Genomic DNA, 20,334 nt, shown 5'->3' on the forward strand with positions numbered 1-20,334 from the left:
AGGAAACAGCTAGCCAGGATATTGTCCAAAAAAAAATCCATCGAGCAAGGCTTCTTCGTTATATGTGTTATGTTATACTTTGGTTGTTTTACCTGTACATAAACCAAAGTGTGGAAGTGTTCCTTTAAGATACTCCTCCACATATCTGAGCTCACCGAAAAATCTCTGTTTTTACCTGTATTTTTTATACTTTTCAAAAGAAGAGACGTTTTGATGTCTGTTGCAGCTTATTGTGACACATACCTGCCAACACTTCTGTCCTCTGGAAAAGGTTTTCAGTGCGGACCTCAATGGCCTCCTGTGGTGAGCCGGGAGCACTAGTTGTACTAGTCATCTGGTTCCTCTGCATGTCCTCCGTAACTGGCACTGGTGCCTGAATGAGGAGGAGAAAATCAGTTAGACAGGAGTTAGGCTTCTTCATTGATGAGAAGACTAATACCACTCGCATATCTGTCAGTTTAGTGGGAACTTAGAGCCAGCAGCTAGTTCGCTTAGCATAGCATTAAGAGTGGAAAAAGGGAAACAGCTAGTTCTCTCCGAAGGAAACAAAAGATGCCCACCTCCCAGCATCTCTAAAACTCACTTATTAACACATAATGTCTTGTTTGATTAATCTGTACAAAAACTGATGTTTAAAAACGACAATTTGTGGATTTACAGGGGGTTATGTGCATTTGTGTGTTATGCCTATTTCACTGCACCCAACCAAGAAATAGTCCCCCGGCGAACAAGATCTAAACAACCAAGATATGTGTTCATTAGTGAGCTTTAAAAGTTCTGGTAGGTGGATTTTGTGAACCTTTAACAGAACCAGGCTAACTGTTCCCCCACTTCCAATCTTTATTCTAAACAATCAATCTTCTAATCTTACTCCTGGAAAGAAAGCAAATAAGTGTATTTCTAAAATGTTTAACCATTCCTTTAGGGAAAAAGTGAGGGTTTCACTAGTCCACTTAGCATGAAGGTCTAATCAAAGGATGAGAATAGAGACCAAAATGGAACCTGGCCAACCTGCAAACCTATAGAGGCTGGCCAGAGAAAAAAAAGGAACAAGTCCTGATTGCCCAGAAAGATTAGTGCAGTGGACCTGAGGTTTTACTGGGAGTCTAGGAAAAGAAGCAAAGAGTTTGGAATGGATCTGGGCCCATGTATCCCACGCTTTTTCCAATAACAGTAGAGAGAGGTGCAAAGGACCAAAATGGAACTGGGCCAGTGCATTTGGCTAGGGGAGTAGTGTCAGAGGCAAGAGGGGGAAAAATGGAACTGGTCCAGGTAGGCTTGGTTGAGACCTTGATGACTAATCCCAAACAGATGTAGTATCCACTACAGTACAGTAAGAGCGCATCCCACTGCAGTGAGATCTAGGATGGTTCCAGAATATGTGATTATGTCCGAGAGATATGTAATCTTCCATAATTTGCAATGGAGCGAAAACATTGAGAACGTACGTGATCACTTGATCTTTATCCTGAAAGCAACCTTACGGCTCCTGGTATTACAGGGGATTTGATGTCATACTGGGTCAGCTACAGACATACTGAGGTACTGTGTCGCTCTCTGGTGAGTCAGGATAGTTACAAATGAGCCAGCATGATTCTGAATTACTTTATGGCAAAAGCTAAAATAGTTCTGGAGGTGATAACGTAATAGTTTCATATTTTTAGTAGGTGAATATTAATAACTTTGATTGTGGACTTAAGTTGCTCAGAGAGCTGGAGGTGGAGCAAACATATATGTGGGCATCAGCAGTACTACATAAGTTGTCAAATACAGAATGGTTACTTGAAGAAGCAGTTTAACATTTCAGGAAATATGCTTCTTTGCTTTTTTGCAGAGAGTTGGAAAATGACCGAACTCTGATATGCTAAATATAAAACTACAGCTAAGAGATGTGAAGCACAGCTTAACACAAAGACTGAACGCTTTTATTCTCAGCTGCTAGATTTATATGTAAAAGTGATGAGAGAGTGGTGTTGATCTTCTCGTCTAACTCTAAGTAAGAAAGTGAATTAGTATATATTTCAAAAGGTCAATCCATCGCTTTGATTTCAAGCAGTCTCTTGTCCGACTTACTTCTGTACAAATCTTCAGTCATCTATCACCCAGGCTGGTTAAAAAGACAAACTTTGGTATCATATAGTTTTATAGCCGACCGATAAAACGGCTGATATCAGCTCCTTGCAGATACATTAGTATTGGCATATATGTACAAAAATGCCGAAGATATGTTTAAAAGCAGTCACTATTATGTAGTTTATCCACTGGAGAGGTGACATTTTATTTTTCTCAGCAGTACATTTCTCGGTCACAATTGTTTAAAATATCTTCTGGAACGAAAGGTGAGCGCGGAGCGTGTTGAAGCACGGAGTGATATTGAGTGGACTCATCACTGGGAACAAACAGCTCTATGCACGTGGAGCGTAAATCCACACAGCTCCGGTCCGCTAACAGGCTCTAACCAATGTGTCATTATCAGATTTTTTTTAAATTAATTTACTCCAAAATCCCGTATCAGTCAGGTTGTACTTCTTACCTCTGTTCTGAATGGTTTCCTGGGTGTGCTGTCCCTGTCCTTTTCTCTGACGGTGGCTGTTTCCACCCTGGGGGTGAAATCTTTGGTGGAGTCCTGGGTGGGTTCTGCTGCATTGGGCTCAATATAAACCATACTGACAGTCACTGCTTCCTCCACCACTTCTTCCCCTCCACCTGGTAGAAAGAGGATGACAAGCAAATAATGTCTCTCCTTTAAAATGCAAAACAATGTCACACAGCACATGTGTAACAATACTACTTTAAGATGTAAATTTGTGTGTATGTGCAAATAGGCCAAATGTGGGTTTGCATGTTATTAATATTTCATACCTACGGTCATAGTTTGTCTTACTTAACGTCATGCTCTGTGTATTTTAATGCATTATTTTGAATCTCCTATAGAATACAGAGTGGCAGAGTAATAGGGTGTATCTAAAGTATTGGAAGGGCTATTGATCACAGTCCCGTCTCCTTTTACCTAGCACGACCTTCCCTCGCTGCAGTTATACAACTCTCGGAGAAAGAAGAGTTACTTTTGACCAATGGATGAGGGTTGTAAAGGTGCTTACAGCAAGTAGAGCACAGGAGCTAATAAAAAACGACATGTAAAATTTGCACACTTGCCCACAGCAGTCTGGGTGACAAGGCAATCTCAATTCAAATCGAGTGAGAGAAAGGGAGAGGCTGTGAAGGAAATAATAGACAAAGAGAAGAAGAGAAGGGAGGGTGGCGCACCTGTAGTCTGCTGGTGAAAGACTGAAAAATGTACCTGCACCAGACTCGAGAATTAATGTCATCACGCCTCTGGGTAACTGCCTGCTGAGCTTGCAAATATGTGTGTGTCTGTACGTGCATATGCGTGTGTGTGTGTGTGTGTGTGTGTGTATATGTGTCTAACCTGATCCAGATCCTGAGTTAAAGTCATCATCATCTTCAGGGTAGTAACCTCCTGAGCCTGTGTCATCCAGGTACAAGTCATCCGCCTGAGAGGAAGTCTTGGCTGCGTCTGCTATCTGCAAAACAGCAAGATAACAAGGTTTGAGGACGTGTTGGTTTCACTACACATCTCTATTTATAGAAGTCCATGAGCACATCACACACCACACACACACAAAGTGGAGACCTTGACTCTATCCACACACCACAGCTTTTCAGTATTCTACCGCCTAATGCTCAACAAAGGTCAAGTGGCTTAGTTTTTATTTTGGGCATTTAAATCATTAACCGCTTTGCTTTGAGACAAGCACTTGATGGTTATTTCTTTAACTGGCAAATATAAACTAATTTTATGGTAGCAATCCAAAGCTCGTATCATTAGTACATTTCAATTAGCACAAATGTTAGCTAAATTTGCCATTCTGAAACCTTGCAGATCGCTATGTGTGGTTATCAAACAGTGAATTGGCACAATGGTGTGCCTTGGGAGCTGGCCAGGTCTGCCTTTGAAACTAATCTTATTAATGATGATTTACATTAAATCATATACAAAGGTGTGCCTTTTGAAACTAGTCTTATTTATGGTGATTTACATTAAATCATATGCAAAGGTGTGCCTTTTGAAACTAGTCTTATTTATGGTGATTTACATTAAATCATATACAAAGGTGTGCCTTTTGAAACTAGTCTTATTTATGGTGATTTACATTAAATCATATGCAAAGGTGTGCCTTGGGAATACTACTTTTTATAAATAGTATACCTTGTTACAAAAACAAATGAGAACCAGTCACAATCTGTCCCTTGTATCTGCTATAAAGTCAGCATTGGTGCAAATTTTTGTAGAAAGAAATGTTCAGATGAGTGAATGCTTAAGAGGTGGCTACTAGTATCAACAGATCACTGAGTGTACATTCAAAAGCCTTGCTGCCGGCTCTGCACTTTAGCATGCTAACCGCTCACAACAACAATACCATGCTGATGTTTAGCAAGAATAATGCTCACCATGTTCACACTACTTTGTTTGCTTATTAGCAATAAACTAAAGTACAGGGAAGGCTGATGGTAAGCTTTGCAGGTATTGGACCATAAACAACGAGTCGAACAATTTTCGACCTGATGACGACCCTACAACAGGTACTACCAAAGTTATTACAATACATCTCGAAGGGAGGAATGTCTGTTTCTGCCATATGTAGTTATTGAGATGTTTCATGTAAAACCACAAATGTCAACCTGCTGGTGGCGCACAACAAATAGTCAGGTGAATTTTTTATCCTCTGGGGAACATGAATAACTGTATGAAATCTCATGGCAATGCATCCAATGGTTGCTGAGATATTTCAGTCTGAATCAAAGCTGTGAGCAGGCCGAAAGATAAACTTTGTCACCACCAGAGCCACATCGCTAGAGGGGCTAAAAGTGTCTTTTATGACTTAAATGACGCACAGGTGACTGTCCAATAACAGCGTGCAGCCCCTCCCACAGCATCGTCGTCTTAACAACAAGCCTGAGTGGTAGGAATGTTTGTGTTCCGGCTTAATGGAGTGATTGGCTGAAAGGACCAGAGTTTAACAGTGCCTGTTTTTTTCAAAAAGCACCTCCTCTCACGGTGTGCAAGTTGAGATTTTAACGAGAAGTAAGATAAGAAAATGCATTTTTCGCTCTAAGTGAGTTGCAGAGCCAGATGGATGTGGGACATAATCAATATTACAGCTGTTATACAAAGTGTGTGTCCATGGTACATGCAAGTGTTCATGTGTTGTGTTGAGTGTGTGTGAATGGAATAACTTTCAACGCATCCATGGCAACATCTATTCAACTCCTATTCACCAATCAGTGGTCGGCTGCACTGCTCCTTCTATACTGATAGTGCTGCTTTAGAAAAAAAGAGTACAAAAGAGAGACCCCACAATATATCACCCCTGTGTGTGTGTGTGTGTGTGTGTGTGTGTGTGTGTGTGTGTGTGTGTGTGTGTGTGTGTGTGTGTGTGTGTGTGTGTGTCGCCCATCAAGCCGGTTGCTACAGTTTCCAGGACTGCTGTGAGGATGTTGTGCTGATAAACCTGGGGCTGAATGAAGTTAGACTGGAGGAAAAATCAATTGGCTTGACAGGAAATTAATGGCGTTAATAGGCATGCTGTGAGAAAACTATTTTAAAATCAAGTTTTTGACATTCTTTGTTCAGACAGGGGGGAAAAAGCAGTAGTGACTCAAACAGTCTGACAATCCTTTAAATGTCTGTAAATGATGTAAACTGAGTGTTTTAAGCATTCCTGTTTCCTGTGGCTACAATTTAAAAAGTTTTTTTTTTAAAGTCAGAAAGCCTGGTAAAGATATACCCACCCAAATTCCCCACAGATCAATGCAGTATCTTCAGATTTCTTATTTTGCCTACCCAGCAGTAAAAACCCAAATATATTCAATTTATAGAGTTGTAAAACATTACAGCAGCAAGTCCTGATCTTTAAGAAGCTAGAACAAGAAAGTTTTGGGCAATTTTGCTTGATAAATGACGTCAATAATGAATTGATTACACGAGTTGCTGCAGATTAGGTTTCTGTTCAATAACTCCACGATGCAACAAATCATTTTTAGAACTCAAAAGCAAGAACAGGAAATAACAGAAAAATGTCTTCTTTCGGTTCAACCTTCTGCTGCATCTCAGCATTTCCAATTACACTCTGCTTTCTAATGTGAGTGTGTTAAGTAATGCTTTAAAGTCATTGTATGTGCATGCGTGTGTTTGAGTGGAGTAATGAAAGAGAGGCCTGGCACTCTCCATAACAAAGAGGCAGGGAGTACACACAGCTAACAACAGAGAGAAAGACAGAGGCGAGATGAAACGGAACAATACGCATCTCCATCTCTCCCCTCTCAACTGGCTTTGACTTCTGGAAGAAAGGCCTTTCACCGCTGAGCCGCCTGATCAAAGAGAGAATTTGTTCAAAGCAACTTTATCTTAACCTTTCTAGCCTTCTTCTCCTCCAAACTAATTCATCGGTCCATGCGGTCCACAGGTCTTTATGCATTGATGATACGAGCACAATGGACCGAAAAGGTGGCGGGCCACAGATCAAATGGTGACAAAGAGTGCTAATGAGATAGAGGCCACACACACACGCATGCATGAGTGGACGTGTTTCACAAATGTCTGCGAGCATTCGCTGATTCATTGATAATGCATACATTAGAGAGCGCAATTGAGAAGATATAACACGACGCCACTCACATGCATGGAGGCGTGTGAAGGAACGCATAAAGAGAGTATTAATGAAGCTTTAAACCACCTAGGGCTTATTAAACGTAGATTTCAAAGACAATATATCGAAAACACATTCAACTGACTTGTTGACTTGTTAACTTATTAAATGTATTGTATTGTGCACACTGGTGATGCACAATTATAGTTTAATTGTTGCATTCTTTAACCAGGAATCCCTGAAGATACAATGAAGAGTTAATCAGTTAATCACGGGGTGTTTTAAATCGTAGAAAGTATTGTAACATGCCCATCACAAGCTCCCAGAAACCATGGTGAAATGTGTTATGTTATCTTATCTTATAGTTCAAAACTCAAAGATATCCAGTTTACTATTATACATTACAGTGGAAGACCGGAAACATTTTGTACAAATCGACCTAACCGCACCTCTAAGGCCCACTAATAAACACATATCTAATGTTTAATCAATACAAAAAATAAAGTGTACAAGTCAAAACTTTGCCCTTGGAAAGGGAGGTAAGTGGTGTCCACCTGTTTTCAGTCACCATGCTAAGTTAAGATAACCTAACCGACTCCTTACATTTACCTCTCAGGAGGGCACTGAGGTACAAAAGTGTCAAGAGGCCTTGTTTATTTCACACTTGCAGGTACAGAGCACCGACTCCTCTGTAATCCTCAAGTTTGAACACTTTGAACAAAGCGTTTGTATTAGAGAGGTTCAACTGTACGAGCTACACCGCAACACCAAATCTGTGCAGATCTGAGATCAGGAAATGCCCCGTCTGTCGACTTTATCTGACACACATGGACACAAAGTAGCAAGCATGAACACAATTTAAACTTGATAAAGTTAACTTTCTCTTTACACGCGCACATGTACACAAACGCAGAAATGCTGATAGACTTTTCTCTCCTTATCAATCCAGTGACATTTACAGGTAGTCTCTGCTTTCAGCCCTTATCGCAGAGTGTGAGCTGAACCAGACATCCATCCACCGACAACAACTAAAGCAGAGTGGACACCGGAAACCAGTTAGCTGACGCAGCCACGCAGAAGACCCAAGTTTGCTGCTCTGTGGCATGGCTGCTCTAGTCTAAGTAGCAGTGTTACTTGTAGAAGAGATTAATCTTGTAAAATAGATCCCATTGGAAATATCTAATTTAGCAGCTTCTTATTTTGGGGGTGGGGGGTAAATATTAGATTTCCCATGACGGAGAACAATTTCATAATCTAACTAATGTGATATTAAAGTTTTGTGGACCAGTAAAAATAAAAACTTTCAGACTTGCAGTAACTTGATATTGAGTTTAAAGTAATAAACCGTTTTTATAGCAACAATCAATGTACTATGATTATAATAGTGAAGGGATCCATAAGAAAGCTCTTTGAAGGCTTACTGAGTTACTGTGTGGATAGTTCAAACATTGTTGTATGCACAGTATGTTATAATCACGTGGGTCTCTGTTTGCTCGCATATAAATCCAAATGTATAGGTGAAACAAGCATGCAGAAATCAGTAATCCGCTGTTTGAGTTTCACTGGTTTCCCTTTATGTTAAATCACCTCGGCTTGAGCTCGAGCTGTACACCTCGCAGTGTGTAAAAAATTGACCCTGGGTCTTAGAGAAAGACCACGCTTCAGAGAGAAGAGGCCTTGGAGCACTGTAGCAGAGGGAGGAGGAGACAAAAACATCAATGCTCCTGAGTAACTGTGTGCGCACTATGGCATTCATACACAAAGGCACACATTCTCAATGCAACGTGTCGCCTTTGTGTGCAGCAACACACATAGAAAAGAGTAGCCCAGCACACAGATACTCTTCATCACATACAAACCTACACACAAACACACGCACAGAGTTATTGAATAGCTTTATATGAAAATCTAAATCTTCTCCAGGTACTCTCCTGTGTGTCTTGATTTCTTGGGCCACGTTCAAAAACGCAGCATTCAGCATTTCAGTTGAAAGAGGCCACTGCCTGAGCGTTTGCCACAACGCAATGTAACATCAAACGTCGAGGCGCTGCGTTGGCCAAGCAAACAGGTTAGATCACTTTGTAATGAGAACGGCAGAGTTTCTACTTTTACCCAGCAATTACCAAAATGAAATTTTATATAAATGATTATCATTGTGATTACTTCCCACACTCGTAAAATCCTTTTTCAGAGTGTTTTTGGTGTCTGATGATCAGTCAAACTCATGGATCAACGATTCTATCGGGACTCTCTTCATAGTATTTCATCGTGTCATCACCAGGACCTGAAACAGCCTGCCTGGACTAATGGGGCTCCCCGGTCTGAAAGCCCAGTAAAACAGCCGTTTCATTGATCTTTAGAAGACGATGTTACATTTGAAATGATTAAATACTCCAGTCTTCCTCGTACGAATGTTAAGTAATTCATAAGAAATAAAACCCTTACTTCAATCAGGAAGTGAAATCTCTATTGGGGACATATGCTCATTTTCAGATTCATACTTGTAATTTGGGTTTCTATTAGAACACGTTTACATGCTTTGATGTTTGAAAACACACACTGTCTGTCGTAATATACCTTTCTCTGTGGACTGAGCATTTCACAGTATTTATATAGCACCCTAACATGCTTTATGATAAAAAAACAAAAGACATCTCACTTTCTTTTACATCAACGTAACAAATTTCAGATACCACAGCTCTTTTTTTATTTTTAAATGTTTTTTCAAGAGATATAGTTGGCTTTGACGATTGTGAGTGGGTTTAAGAAATACAAACAAGCCAGAGTTTTTTGTCCCTATCCCAGAATGATTGCCTGGTGTTTGGCATTGCCAGACCATACTCCAGTCCTAGAATATGGTCTGGCAATGTGAGACTCTCATTAGGGTAAATAACTTCCATGCACAGTCACACTCAAGGATACGTATGGGTGTTTGCACACACACACAAAGACGGCTTCATTTGAACACCTTAACAAGCAAACCCTACACAGATTGACGAAGCTTAGAGACAGACAAGGAGAGAGCAAGTGAAAGCCAGCAAGAAGGAGGGCGAGCTGCCATAACGAGCTAGTAGCTACCAATGTATACCCTCTATTAGCTGTGAGAAGAGCTGCTGTTACTGGCAAGTCTGCCTGCTAATGAACTAATAAGCCAGCAGGAGGGTGGCTTCCACACTGTCTGTCTGTCTCTCTGTTTGACCTGTGGACCCGGTGAAGAGCTGCAGACCCAGATTGGACAAAACACAGATGACAGAGTAGTGGGCAGAGAAGGATTCACGAGAGGAGGTTTTGAGATAAAAGAGAGAGTGGGGTTGAACAAAGAGGGAGAGAGGATGAGAAAAGAGAGAGGGAAGGAGGGGGGGAATAACCCACTGCTGCAGACAATCCTGTAGCCTGGAGGTTGCTCTGCTAAAAGCCTGTCAAAATCACCATGTCCACGCCTAGCGGGGCTTGAAAGGCACTGGGTCTGTATGTGCTTACAGTGTGTGTGTGTCAGCGTGGTATTTGCATCTCTCCCTTACTTCCGAGTTGGATAGAGATGCGGAGGGAGGGGGATACATATGGAGTAAAATGGAGTCATCTGAACTAACCCCGGGCTCCTGACTTCCTCCTGTTGACATACTGCTCGCACTTCTAACACAACAAATATTAGCTCAACTCCAAGTCAGGCCAGAGGAAATGGTGTTTCTCAAAGGAATGCAGACACACACACACACTCTTGAACATCTGCGTGTCCATGAATCACCCACGACACACACACACACACACACACACACTTATCCAGCTCTCACATCTCAAAGGCGTGAGAGGAATACACAGACATCATAACACCAACATCAGAGAGAAGAAAAAGGGGAGAATAAGTGCACGAGGGCTGGCAGACAGACAGCGGCTCAGATCCCCCTTCATTGGTCTGCTTTCCTAACTATTTCCTTAAGTCTACTTAAGAACTGCAAGGAGCTTAAGAAGACCACAACAGAGAGGATCAACACCCTTCTCTGTAAATAAGGCATTGCGTTTCACGACCACCGCTGTCCCTTATTCTATATATATATATATATATATATATATATATATATATATATATATTTATATACCTACAGTAAATGCACCAACATTATTCAACCACTTGGAGACACGCCCCCTTTAATCAAACACACTTCCACTCCACTAATTGATGGGATTAATCAAAGACAGTAACTCTACAACAATTACTTATCATTTGACTTAAATTCCAACTATTCTCTGGATGCTGGTCATTTAAGGAGATGTATTAAAGAAAAGAAAGTGTAAAAAGTCACAGTTTTTTGACGGGTTATGTGGCAGACTTTCTTTGCCAATATGTGTTTCTTCCAGAATGTCCAACTAAGTGTGTTTGTCTCGGTTTTATATCACTGTAAGATTAATATCTTAGGTTCCGGACTGTTTATTAGACAAAATAAGAAATTTGAAATTATTATCCCTGCCTTAGTTTGCAAGTCCTTTACTGTGTAGTTGCACGCTATAGGCTCTTAGCCATTTTCACACAGAGATTCCTTAACAGCACCGCAATGTAGGAACGCCAGCTCTTTGGTCATTCACACAGACCGGCGTCTAGTGTGTGTGAACCGATCCGCAGCGCTAATTAGCAGCTTGAAGGGAACCTGGTTCACAGACCACCAACTTTTTACATTATAGTAGCACAACTGTCAGTAGAGAGATGGACGGAGGCATACTGCAGTGTAAATGGGGCTATTGCCTCTCTACTTGTTAATTCTAATTGTACATTCACAATATACCAGTTCTTCATAGTCTCTGAAGTGGACTGTATTGTCTGTTTTGTTCTGTCCTGTGAAATAAATCAGTTTTCATTATAACAACCAGGTCACCAAATACCTGCATCTGTGAGAGAACTCAATAATGTGTGAAGGGGCTGGGGTGCGTGCGTGCGTTAGAGAGGGAGACAGAGTCAGTTAATCCCTCATTAACAAAGTAAAGGTGGCAGATTGGCCTGCTGTCTTTTGCTTTATCCGTTCTACTTGGCCTGCCACCGATCCATACACAAGGTCAATAAAGCAACACAGTCTAGCGGGCAGAAACGCTGTTCTGCACAGTTTCCCTCTGCTGTCGACAAACCTGGGTTGTATCACTGCACTTGACACTCAGAAAGTTTAGAAAAGAAAATGTGATATGGACTGACAGGAGCATAGGGGATGTCCTTCTACTCCAGCTGGAGAGACACGAAAAAGAAAATTTCCACTTTTTATGAGGGGAAATACTCACTGGTTGTTAAGCTGGCCAATGTAGTCAATTTTTGAATTGGAATGAAAAAAAAATACCTTGTCTATGTGGATTGTGCACTGATTTTGCACTGATTTGACTATGCAAAGGTACTCAGAAGGCTGCGTACAACGTACTACACTGTCAACCAATTCTAGAAATGAATTTTGAGAAAAGAAAGAATACATGACAATAAAATAAAGCTTAACAAATATCATGCGCAGTATCAATCAGTCACATGCTGACCATTTAAACAAAGACTAGATTAAAAATAAATTAAATATCTAAACAGTACTGTATGTTCAGTATCAGTCAACTGCCTATAATATAAATAAATAAAAAGAAATAGTTCCCCCCAAGCATCATTTTCTGTATTATATGTTCTATATATTGGAAAACATGTACACTGATACAATATATGGCCAACCGATATTTCAGCCTGGGAAAAGTGTTCAGATTTCTTGTGGCAAGACAAATCCAACGCAGTTTGGTGGCTGTACAGGGCGACAAATTGGTTTTCCTGAATTCATGCAGCATCGGCCATCAACTCAGCAGACAGCTGCTGCCTCCATGGAAGAAGTATAAATAACAGCTGGAAACATGATGGTGTTATTAGTGACAGAAAAAAAACAAGACAACAGGAGGACAGAAGCGACATCCAAACATTAAATCACCTGCTAATGACTGAAGAAACTGGTGGCAGGATAGAAAAAAAGGTCTCTGTGAGTCATGTTTGTGGGTGGTGAGTATTGTTTGGAAAATGTAAATAACAGCAGAGCAGACAGTAACAACCACCTACATACTATAGGAGTGGTTTTCCAAACTGTAACTCCAAGAGGCCAAAAAGGTTAGTGTGTGTGAGGGAGTGTGTGTGTGTCTGCCTTTGTGCTCTTTGAACCTACTCTAACTTTTATTGCGCTCCCAGGGATCATAATAAGGAACTAATTGATAGTCTTTGAGCCGTGGGCTTAAGAGAGGGGGAGTTCCTGCAGGAAGTCAACACAAATCAAACTCTCTCTGAGCCCTTAAGGTCTGGAGCTACTCCAGCTGAGTTGTGTTGGGTAACAGTCGCTGTGTGCACTATTGAGTGAGTGTATGTGTGTGTGTGTGTGTATGTGTGTGTGTGTGTTTTTGTGTGTGGGTGGGAGAGAGAGACACAGACAGAGAGCAGAGAGGAAGTGCGAAAGAAAGCGCAACTGAGATAAAGAGAGAGCCGTAGTCTGGAGTTGACATTTACGGTTTACACACCTACTTCTCTGGCTGTCGCCTCCTCACTTAACCACATGAGTTTCGGCTTTTGACCTAATAACTCAACAAGGTTCAAACAGTGCATTTCAGCTGTACGAGACATGCAAACATCCCGCCCATCTTACAGTTAAACCTATATATCGCCGGCAGTTACTCCTTTAAAATCCAAGATTTACAAAAATCCAAAATAATATCCATCGTATCGACATAAAACAACAGCTTAACATAAATTTGGACGATGAAGATGTCTGTGAGAGATGTTCTTTTCAGAGGCTCAACACTGTACGGTATGTGATGGTAATTTCATCCCACCTCCTTCAGACTCTTTTAATTTTCTCCCTTCTCCTAAAGGATTAGATCACATTGCCTCTGTAGGTAAGAGCCCAACCCCCTCCCCAGCTGAGCGTGTGGGTGGATTCAGCTCAGATTCATATCGTCTCCTGTTCCAAAACAAACGGCCGTCTGACATAGAAAGGCATTCGCCGCATTCCACAGGGCTCAGGGCGCTCCATAAGGGGGTTTACAGGAGCCGGAGGGTTTCCAGCCTAAACTTCCAGGGGAGTCTGCCCCATACTGTGCTGTGTGCAACTTAAAGCCCTCCTAAAACTGATGTGAATTAAAAGACAAGTTTAGTGATGATCTATGGTTATGTTATTGTCAGCAAATCCCATGTAAAGACCAAAACCAACAGTGAATTGATCTTACTAACACAACACGTCTGTGTAGCCAAAGCCTGATTTAGCCGGTTCCTCCTCCATTGTTGAACAAAAAACCATTACAAACACATTTAGGGCTGGACGATATGGCCAAAATCTTCTATTCTGATAAAGGTCATTTCATAACTGGATAAGAAAATCGTGACACTGTATGTTCTCTGGTTAATCAATAAATAAATATACGAAATAACCAGGTGATAAAGTGCATTTTTGTATACGTCTGGGTAAATACTTGACAAATGAAAAGTACTGGGTATTTTCTCAATCACTAAAGAACTTTAGTGTGAAATATAGAGTCAAAATGTTTCACATCAGATCTTTGGAGATATGAGTATCACCATATCTCTGTATTTCATAACGAATTATCGCCCAGCCCTATACACACACCAATGAACCACACATTACAATAAACATAGGCTCTGTAGTTTATTTTGAGTCAATCCCACATTCACCACCCTGCTGCCATAAGTGCTCACATGCACACCAAATGTGTATTTATCCCCAGCTGAAAATAGTCCCCAACAAAAACAAGTTTTACTCCTGAAATGTTTGCTCAGAGTACAGCGCCTAGCTCTTTAAGGAAAGGCGAGGGGAAGTCAGAAAGTCTTGAGAAACAAACTAACACATTGGTAAGAAAAAAAAGTCACAAAGTAATAGATCAACTTATTTACTTATTTTGACTAAAATGTTCCAAAACACTCGATCAGTGTCACTCTGACATCCATCAGATACAGAGCAAAGGGGGCTTCCTGTACGAATCCTATTTACTTCCTGTCAAATGCAAGTCCAATAATAACTTAGTTGGGTCTGCCAGCTCCTGAGGAGAAACATTTGAGTCTCCGGCTTGCTTGTTTAAAGTCTTGCTAGATATTTGAATGTCTTCACCAGTTACTAAGTTACTTGGTCTCCTGTTTTGCACCGAGCAGGTTGCATACAGTCAGCTTGCATGCTGTAAGCTGCAGTTTTGTATCACAGGCGGTGACAGCTGTCGTGAATGCATATACCTAAATTAGCATCAATTATTTCTAATAATCAATCGATTAAACTACGTACAATGGAAGTTCTCACCAACAAAATGCTCTTTTTTAATGTCTCAATTATCATAGAGAGATTTTTAAGGGGGTGAAAGGTGAAAAAATGAGTTACTCTATAATTCCTTTGACGCTGCCCTGCACACTATTATTAAAAGGATGAGACCGGCCGTTTAATGCGTGCATTAGCACAACTTTATGTCCTCATAAAGATTGAGTGCAGGACGATCAAATGCAGTAGACCTTCATTCTGTGAGTGCTGCTGCTCAACAGACGTGTCGCCTGACTGGCTGAGCCTGTCACTGCTGAGCTAATAGACCGACGTCCTGAAAATATACGACAGACCTCTTCCTGCTCCGAGACGGCTGATTCAAATGATCAACTCGTTATAATCCCTGATGCTGCTATATAACGAGCACATCATTGAAATCAGCTGTGTTGGAGCAGGGGGGACGCAACATGAGGTTGACATCATGAAGTTTCGTACAGACACTCACGTCCCCCTCAGGATTAATTGTAATCGCTTTGATGATCCTTTAATTTTACATAGAATACCATCAACAGATCAAAAATGTCCAAATTCCTGCTAATTAGCTAACTCTAGAATAATGACTACACGACCCGCAGAGCATCAGCATAATTAAAGTGTCAGTTTCACAGATCCACTGGCTCTAGTTTTTTTTTTTTTTTTGCTTCTTTCCAGTCTTAAATCCAGTTTGACAATTAAAACGGGATCCATATGTGTGGTGAACTCTTTCTGACTGTAGGAGTGGACCGGGAATTTAATTGCTACTTCAAAGCTCACAAATGGGTAAAAAAACAGAGAGGCTGATGGGAGCGGGGCTCACTACATAATTTCTGGTTGTATATTTCTCTAACTTATACCATGTAAATACTGCACATGGGGAAAATGGTAACCCTGCCTCCCATAGCGTGCTGCTTTTGAACCAGCACCACATGCTCCGCAGTTTCTTCCTTCCCACAGATCGGTGAGACACAACATCGGGTGGCTATGGTTTCCTCCCATGCAGTATTGCTTCCCAACAGGATGGAAGTCAATTTAATAGTTTCCAAGAAAAACAGACGCATGCTGACAGACCACTGACGGGCGGGAACAATGGTTCTCGCCTCACTCTCACCCCTACCTTTCCCGTTGTGTTTAGAAGCCAATGTGGGCAACGATACAATATGCCTCTACCAAAAGCACTGATAAAATTGAGTAGAAAGCAGCGGAACAATCTTATCACATAGCAGCTTTTATATTTACGTTTCTCTGAATGGGTTTCTCATGCTGCAACGCATTACAGCTGATTAACTTCATCTCAGACCACTAAATATTTCACCACTCTAATTAAAGGCTGTCTGATTCTGTCAAGTGGCTCTCTGGAGGCCCTGATCAGATTTAATGTAAAGTTAATGTAAACCTTCTCACTGTGAAAATTCTCCCCTCAGCACTGCCAGAACTCATAAAGAGGGAACAATGTGGAGCTCATGTGGCTTCAACATGGCCCCATTTTGAGAATACCTCAGTGCTGTGGTATCCAGACTCATGGACCGTAACTGGCTTTCTTTCTGCCTTCTGCACAAGGACCTCTGCAGATTCCCAGGCCTAGCGATCTCTGCAGCTCCCTTGGATGAATCCCTCCCTCATTGCCTTCCTCCTGTACGCCTCCCTGCTTGACTGTCCACCGGTCGGGAATTAGGAACATTCCTCAGCTCCGTTAAACAGCCTCCGATACGCACGGGAAAGCCTAGATTCTTTGTCAGCTGTGAAACTCTAGACACTGGGAAATGGCCTTCACCTTCCAGTCATCTCTGGTGCTTGGGGGAGGGGATTTGCTGCAGCATGGCAGCTTTCGTCTCTCCAGACAGAGAAATATGAAGTTTAAGAGAATAGCTCGAGTCGAGCAGTGTATAGAAGAGAAGAGCAGAATGCGGTAAGAGAGAGTGAGATTAAAGTGGGTTACATAAAACAGGTTTCATATTCCGTATCTCAAAGACTTCAATAACCTGAGAGCACTAAGGCGCAGCATGGGAACAATCTGAAGTTTCTCCATTTAGCTGGAAGTGATAGCACAGCCCGTATCATGAATACTACATATCAGAGGCGGATACCACTCGTAGGGACTTAAATGGAGTTGGATGATGTACACACACATATGTGAGCAGCTGTATGAATAAGAAACAGAACTTGTTAAACAAGAGCTAATGAACAGAAAGAAGTTGTACAAACCCTCTGTTGGACGTAGAGAAGATCACAAACTGATCACTAGTTTAATCTCAAATGTCCCTTCTTCTGTTCTAGACTTAGACTTCGTCTTATTGGTAAAATGACCCTTTAATTCACCAAATTAAAAAATAGGTTGCCTTTTTAAATGTTTAAACCATGCCTCCTTCACATTCTGGGTTATTCACGAAGCATAGATATAATCACCCTACAAGGTATTAGTCTTTTCTGACATTGTGTTTTTAGAAAAACTGTTGTGTTGTTATCGAGCCACATCTGTAGGCCTTGGGCTCTTTAAACCTGCAATAACAGATGTATGTGTCCAAAATACCCAAATATATTATGTTACAATGATACAAAGGAAAGAAAAACAGCAGATATTCACTTTTGAGAAGCTTGGACCCGATTATATTTAGCTTTTTAGCTCTTTTTGCTTACAAAGTGACTCAAAACGAATGGATTGATCAAATAATTCAGCGTTTCAGCTCTAATTCAGGTTACTTTCATGTAACACGAATAAAAGCTATAACTAGTAAAAATGACTTAATCCATTCACAAAATATTAGCCATTTGTTTTTGTGGAAAATTGCTTTAGCTCTAATAACTACATTTCATTACTGTTCATTTACGCTTACAATGACTTTGAGGGCCCAAGGGAACATGTGTTTGTATGCCATTCTCCAAAGAAGCTCAGAATGAGGGATGAAGAAAAGCAAAGTAATAACAAAAAGAGCAGGCGTTTGAAAGCCCCAGGTAGAGCCAATTACAGCCCATACAAACAGAAATACTGAAACACACTGACACTAACATTTTGTGGACACCATCAATTTCCTCTTTTAATTAATAGCCACCTTTGGCTCCCATGGCAACCTTTAGCTGGACTAAAGAGGTCCTCTGTTTCTTTCTCTCATATATCTCACTGAATCAGGCTGACAAATGACAAAGCCTGCAGTGCACACCTAACCTGGGGAGAACCTTAGCATGGTGACAAAACAAGTTGTCAAAAAAGTCCCGGTACCCTCGTCCATTCACTCACTCCTAATATAAAATGAAACTAAGTGGGCATCTGGCCCTCTATTGGTGCAGCATTCTCATTTCTTACTTGGCCCCAAGACAGACAGCAGATTTTCAGCCCTTCACCTGCACGACATTAATACTCACTTAGCTTGACTTGAAGCCCACAGGTGCACATTATACAACACCCTATCCTTTCGTCTATGCAAGAGCAGGAAATTAATAGTTATGCCACTAACTTAGCGGGTATTCTCCAAGGAGCTGCAGTATACACTGGAGAAAGTAGAATAAAATACTGTATTACATCCCCCATCGCTGCCTGTACAAGACATTTCATCTCTCAGGCCTTCTATGTAATTCAGTTCAGTGGGCTGGAATATGTGCATATACATCTACCCCTTATTTAAATGCATGTGTGACTTATCTACCTCTTTGCGCCAACAGGCTGCCTGCTCCCTTGATGCAAGCCGACAGGGTTTGGTTGAGTAGCATGTGGCCCAGGAGTAGAACTGAAGCTCTGCTGTGCTCAGCTGCTGTCTGTCAGCAGCCGGCAGACAGACTCTCCTGGTTTAAAAGCCGAGAAGGAGGAATACTTAGAGAGGGTGCCAAGACCATCTGTAAGGGAGTGTGAGAGAGAAAACAGGTCTCTCTTTATCTCATGTCCTTGGAACGGCCTGCTAAGAGGACAGGGGGTGGGATGGATGGAAAATATTTCAACAATTATTTGTAGGAGCTTAACCTCGTGTTTATGGTACAGTTTACTGTATACCTTGAGTTGATAGATAATTATGTGCCAGCCATTTTAACAATTGAGTGATCAATAAAGGCATTTATCAAGCAAACATTTGCTGGATTCATCTTCTTAAATGTGAAGATTTGCTGCTTTCGCTGTTTTATGTCATTGTAAATTGAATGAACACCTTTCTGTTTTGGGCGGTTTTCTGGCCGGTCACATGAAGTTTTGATTTTGAGTATATTGGGTCCATTAATCAAAAAAGAATTGACACATGCATCAAGAATGAAAATAATCATTAGCTTTATATTGGTGGATAATGTTAACAGATACTGAGATGAGTATTTTTATAAAAATCTTGCAAAAACCTGTAGTAAATGTGAGGGTAGATGTTAGGGTTTACACAAAAAAGTTCCCCCGTAAAAATTGGGATGTATCTAAAGAGTTGACAAGTGAATGTGCACAATTCTACAGTAATTTTGAGCCATGTATACAAACACTTGTGACTGTGGGACTACATGAATAAATAACCCCATATATCACATTTTACATTTCACAGCATTCTTCAAAACAAATATCCAGGCCTATACAGTGATTTTGTTTTTCAGACAGGCTGCATGTAAATGATAAATAGCCTATGGAACGTGTGTGATAGGAAGAACACACTGCTTTAGTGACTCTGAAATCTGCGTCTGTCGCTTATGGAGAAGTCTCCAATTATAGACGCCAGACGCTCGTGTGTTCTGACCCCCACTGGTGACACTGATGCTTCACTGGTGCACTTCCGCACTTCTTGGGATTTGACTTTGGTATTTGACAACTTCCTCTTCATTTTATGGAAATGGTCACCTGTCTAACCTGACAGCATTGACTGCTGGAACATACGACCAAAAGGCCCTCTTAATGGTCACACCAGAACCATGAACACCAAATAAGATGCATGATGCCTCGACCTTATTTCCCACTCAGTGCTGTTTCTTTTTTGGATATGTGGTCTGACTTCTTACCACTTGAGACTTTTGCAAATAAAGCACTGACTGGGTGATTTATATCCATGTAAATATCCAAAATGGCTGTTTCATGAACTGTTTTTAGCTAAATGCGGTTGGTAAAAAGGCAAAAATCCTGGCTCCTGTATGTGAAACATTTCAAGTTCAGTGTTATTAATAAGTATTTGTTTACCTTTACAGATCCACACATCGTATTGAATGACACGTTCGGCGAGTTATATTTTATGTGCCATAGAAAACATTCCTAAATCTTCAAAAGCTTCTCGGGGATCCCACCTGAGATCGATCACGCTGTGTGTTATGTAAACCACTGCTGTGCATACATACACCTGTGCCACAGGCAAACACACATTACAGTGCCTTGAGTACATAAACACACTCACACACAAGATATACATGTACACATTTACACATGAGCTGCCACA

At 41.1% G+C, this 20,334-nt stretch overlaps 1 protein-coding gene across 1 annotated transcript in view; it reads right to left on the minus strand.

The window, feature by feature from the left end:
- Positions 1-20,334, minus strand: part of sdc2 (syndecan 2) — a 44,774-nt gene that overhangs the window by 5,844 nt on the left and 18,596 nt on the right. The window contains exons 2-4 of the mRNA XM_083925141.1: positions 3,431-3,545; positions 2,534-2,706; positions 244-373 (exon numbers count right to left, since the gene is read on the minus strand). Coding sequence (XP_083781267.1) covers positions 244-373; positions 2,534-2,706; positions 3,431-3,545 — 418 coding nt within the window. The remainder of the gene's footprint in view (positions 1-243; positions 374-2,533; positions 2,707-3,430; positions 3,546-20,334) is intronic.

Source organism: Echiichthys vipera (genome assembly GCF_963691815.1).
Source record: "Echiichthys vipera genome assembly, chromosome: 13".
Taxonomy (NCBI): domain Eukaryota; kingdom Metazoa; phylum Chordata; class Actinopteri; order Perciformes; family Trachinidae; genus Echiichthys; species Echiichthys vipera.